Source organism: Poecilia reticulata, linkage group LG22 (assembly GCF_000633615.1).
Source record: "Poecilia reticulata strain Guanapo linkage group LG22, Guppy_female_1.0+MT, whole genome shotgun sequence".
Lineage (NCBI taxonomy): Eukaryota > Metazoa > Chordata > Actinopteri > Cyprinodontiformes > Poeciliidae > Poecilia > Poecilia reticulata.
Window position 1 is genome coordinate 785020 of NC_024352.1, and position 3964 is coordinate 788983.

At 38.4% G+C, this 3964-nt stretch overlaps 1 protein-coding gene across 8 annotated transcripts in view; it reads left to right on the forward strand.

The window, feature by feature from the left end:
- LOC103458078 (MAM domain-containing glycosylphosphatidylinositol anchor protein 2-like) overlaps window positions 1-3964 on the forward strand; it is a 202698-nt gene that overhangs the window by 120835 nt on the left and 77899 nt on the right. For all 8 annotated transcript variants that reach the window (XR_532533.2, XM_008398635.2, XM_008398638.2 and 5 more), the window contains one exon: window positions 868-1182. Coding sequence is in view for 7 of the 8 variants with exons in the window: in XM_008398635.2 (XP_008396857.1) it covers window positions 868-1182 (315 nt within the window). In the remaining variant the exon portion in view is untranslated. The remainder of the gene's footprint in view (window positions 1-867; window positions 1183-3964) is intronic.

The following is a 3964-nucleotide window of genomic DNA, read 5'->3' on the forward strand; positions in this document are numbered from 1 at the left end:
AAGTTACACGGCTGTGAGAGCCTGAAATCTTGCTTGTTTGTAGCTGACCAAATACTTATTTTCCACCATATATTGCAAATAAATTCTTTAAAAATCAGAAAATTTGATTTTCTGGATTTTTTTTTCTCCTTTTATCTTATAGTTGAGGTATATAATTTTCATCATAAATCTATAATGAAAATTACAGGCCTCTCTCATCTTTTTAAGTGGGAGAACTTGCACAATTGGTGGCTGACTAAATACTTTTTTGCCCCACTGTAATATACAAGTTTCACTTCTTGAATGACATTACTGATTTAAATAATTTTTTTCACAATATTGTACTTTTATGACCACCACCTGTATTTTCACTCACATTTTAGCATACGAAGAGGTGAATCTGAGGCTAAGCAATTCATATGCTTAGCCTCAGATCCACCTCTTCGTATTCTGAAATACGAAGAGGTGGGCAAACTCAAGGATGTTTGAATTAAGATAATTTAACTTTACTACTTACAGAAAGTTGGTACAGAAAAACACTTTTCTTTAACAACTTTCCATAAATCATTATTTATGGAAATAAATAATGATTTATTTATTGTAATTTTATAACAAAATTACATCACACTAATTTGTGTTATTTTGAGTCTCGTCCTCTCAAAAATGTTATACAGTTTTTCAATGCCTTACCTATTGTAGTGTATTCTGAAGGTTCAAGCACAGCCAGTCAGTGTCCAAACAGGTCAGAGAAATAAATATAGAACTGTGTTTGTTTGGTAAATAAAAACTTGGTTAAATAATTTTTCAATGTGGGAGAATTCATTACTTGGAAGACACTTGGTATTTCAGAATACTGACCACAATGATGGTTTTTTTCTCTCTCTTCAGTTCCTCCTGAACTTTCAGTCCCCAAGGGACAATCTCAACTCATAGTTCTGGAAGGACACACTGTTGACCTCCAGTGTTTGGTCTCAGGAAAACCCAAACCCATCATTATGTGGTCTCGGGTCGAGGAGAGTGGGCAAACTGCAGCACTACCACCTATGATGCCTGATGGCTCGGCACAGATGGAGAGCTATGATGGCATACTGAGAATCTACAACGTGACGAGAAAGATGAGCGGGGCATACCGCTGCCAAACAAGCCAGTACAACGGATTCAATGTCAAACCCAGAGAGGCCCTGATTCATCTTGTGGTGCAATGTGAGTAATGCACACTCAGCACACATTCAAATTCAATTAAAGAAACACAATAATGACAATAAAGATTTCCACATAACTACATAGAATAGTTTGTCAAGTTTTGTACTATCTTACGTCGCTGTAATAATGTGTTGTTCGTTGTTTGTGGACCCAAATGCAGAACAATGGAGTGGTGGCATAAATGATGAAAAATGAATTTAATGAAAATTATGAACAGCAACAAACTTACAAAATCACATGAATCCAGGGCAAAAACACACACAAAAAAATCAAGTAAAAGAAACCAGCAGGTAGACATCAATGTCTACCTGCATTAATGCTACCCAAGAGTTGATAAGAGGGACAGGCAAGGAGTGACTGAGAATGAGAAGCTTAAATACTGGGGGCCACAAGACCTGGGCTGGACTGAGAGGGAGAGAGAACTTGGCAGAGGGGTAGAGGGAGCATACACACAGGAACAGGAAATAAATCTAACACTAAGGAATACCAAGACTAAATAAACATTGAAAAACTAGAGTGACAAAGAATAACTACAAACAAGAAATAAACATAACTGGAAACCCTAAGAACTGAACCAAAGGAAAACATGAACAAAGTAGATCTAACCAAAAATAAGAAACAGAAAATAACAATAAAACTAGAATAAAATCAAACAAAACAACTGAACACCCTGGGATCCTAACATTACCCCCTCTTCAAGGCGGATACCAGACGTCGATCAAGTCCAAAAATCAGGAAAACATAAACAACCCAACCAGAGTTGGTGGAGGGGGCCTTGGTTGGAGGGCAGGGGACGAAACACAAAGCAAACTAGAGTTCGACAAAGGAAAAGGGACCTTGGAAAGCAACAAAGAAGCAGGGACGTTGGAAGGTGTTGAAGGAGCAGGGACTTTTGATGGCGTCCTTGGAAACAGCCGGCGGAGCAGTGTCCTTAGAAGGCGGCGGCAGAGCAGGGACCTTGGAGGGGACTGGCAGCAGAAGATTCTGAAGTCTGGAGGTTGGCAGTGAGGGTAGAGGGACCCATGAAGACAATCTTTAGGTCAGCCTTTTGGCCGGTGGGATGCAGGAAGAAGATCTGGAGGTCGGCCTTTTAGCTACACTCTAAACTTTGACAAGTTGACTTTACTTTAAAAAATCTTGGAAACCGATTGTCTTGAAAAATGTAAGTAAGTTTAAACTACTATTCTTACGTTTTGTTTACTTAACACATACTTGTTCAGTGTACTTAAGACCTTGTTGTATGAACTTAATTGTGACAAGTTAAGGCAACAGCTCTACCAACTGTGCCACTGTACAGCCCCTCATCCAAATATTATCAATACAAAAAAACACTCAAAAAAATATTACTCAATGTCCCTTTAATATAGCATCAAACTGGCTGGTTATTGCATATGACAGGATGTGAGGAGGGGTCATGTGCATGTGTGCACTTCCAACTGAACAAGATGTTAATTAAAAACCTGCAGAATTGTCTTTACCTTAAACAAAATCATTCAGAATGCTCACCCTTCTTTCAATCTTGGCAAGGATCTCGGGAAGTGGGTCGTCAACGACTCCTTTTCAGACTTGAATGCAGCACAGCACCACCGTCCACTCTGGTGAAGTCTGCAAAAACAGTAATAATCAAACCTGGATCCAGAGGAATTTAGCTGATTTTAGGGTGGCACTGTAAAGGGGCATTATATTTAATATAAATACATAAACAACTTTCAAATAAAATACCAATTTTGTTTATTAATATAAAAAAACTAATGATGTAAATACTGACATGTAGAAAATGCTGAGCAATTATGCTCAGAGTTGCAGAAACATTTGCTCATATGTTGCAGAAGTCTAAGAATCTAATGTTTCCAATCACTGAAGTCTATTTCTTTATGCAAAGTCAATCTACTCAAGTATTAGTATCAATAGTTCATTCATAGAATATTACTATTACTAAAAGTGAAAAGTACATTGCCCCCCAAAAAGTTACTCATGTAAATTGGTTATTTTTCTTCTAGCTCGAAGAAAAATAAGTTATAAACCATCTCAGAAAAAAATAACTTACCAAGCCCAGTAAATAACTCAGACATGTGGAAAGTAAATAGTGCTGAAATGACTTGGCTTCTGTCGCTTCGCTTCGGTGGGAATCTGTGATTCTTTTAACACCTCTAAATTTGATACGGAAACACTTTGTTTTAACACTGGATTTTAATTACTAATAATTTACACCCCAGAGTTACATGAACAGAAAGTGACTCTATTAGAGTAAAATTAACTCTGCTTTTGCACAAAGTCTACTAACACCAAAATATTTAACACTTTTGAATTTGCTGTGCGTCTTCTGTGCTGGCAAGAGAGTGCTGTCTGGGGTGCTGTGGTGGTGTATGGGCAAAGCACAACCCACATATGGAGGCCTTAGTTCTTGTTGCGGTAGTTGCAGGTTCAATAAATTTTTTGCCTTCCCCCTCTCTCATTACCCTATTTCCTGTCAAGCTACGTTCAAACAAAGGCCACTAGAGCCAAAAAATCCTATAAAAAGAAAAGTGTTCTGTCTAGGTACTAAAAAACCACATCAAATCTGAAGAAACATTTGTAGTTGCAACACAGGAAAGTCAAACTGATAGGGCAAGTCACGCCAGGTGATTCGAGAGCTGCAACACGAGGCCCCCCACCACCCAAACAACAAAAGCTTGAGTTGGGTACAAAACTTGAGCCTGCCCCTTTTATCCTTGAAGCCCCTAGTGCAGTGGTTCTTAACCTTTTTTGGGGTACCGAACCCCCCAGTTTCATATGCGCATTC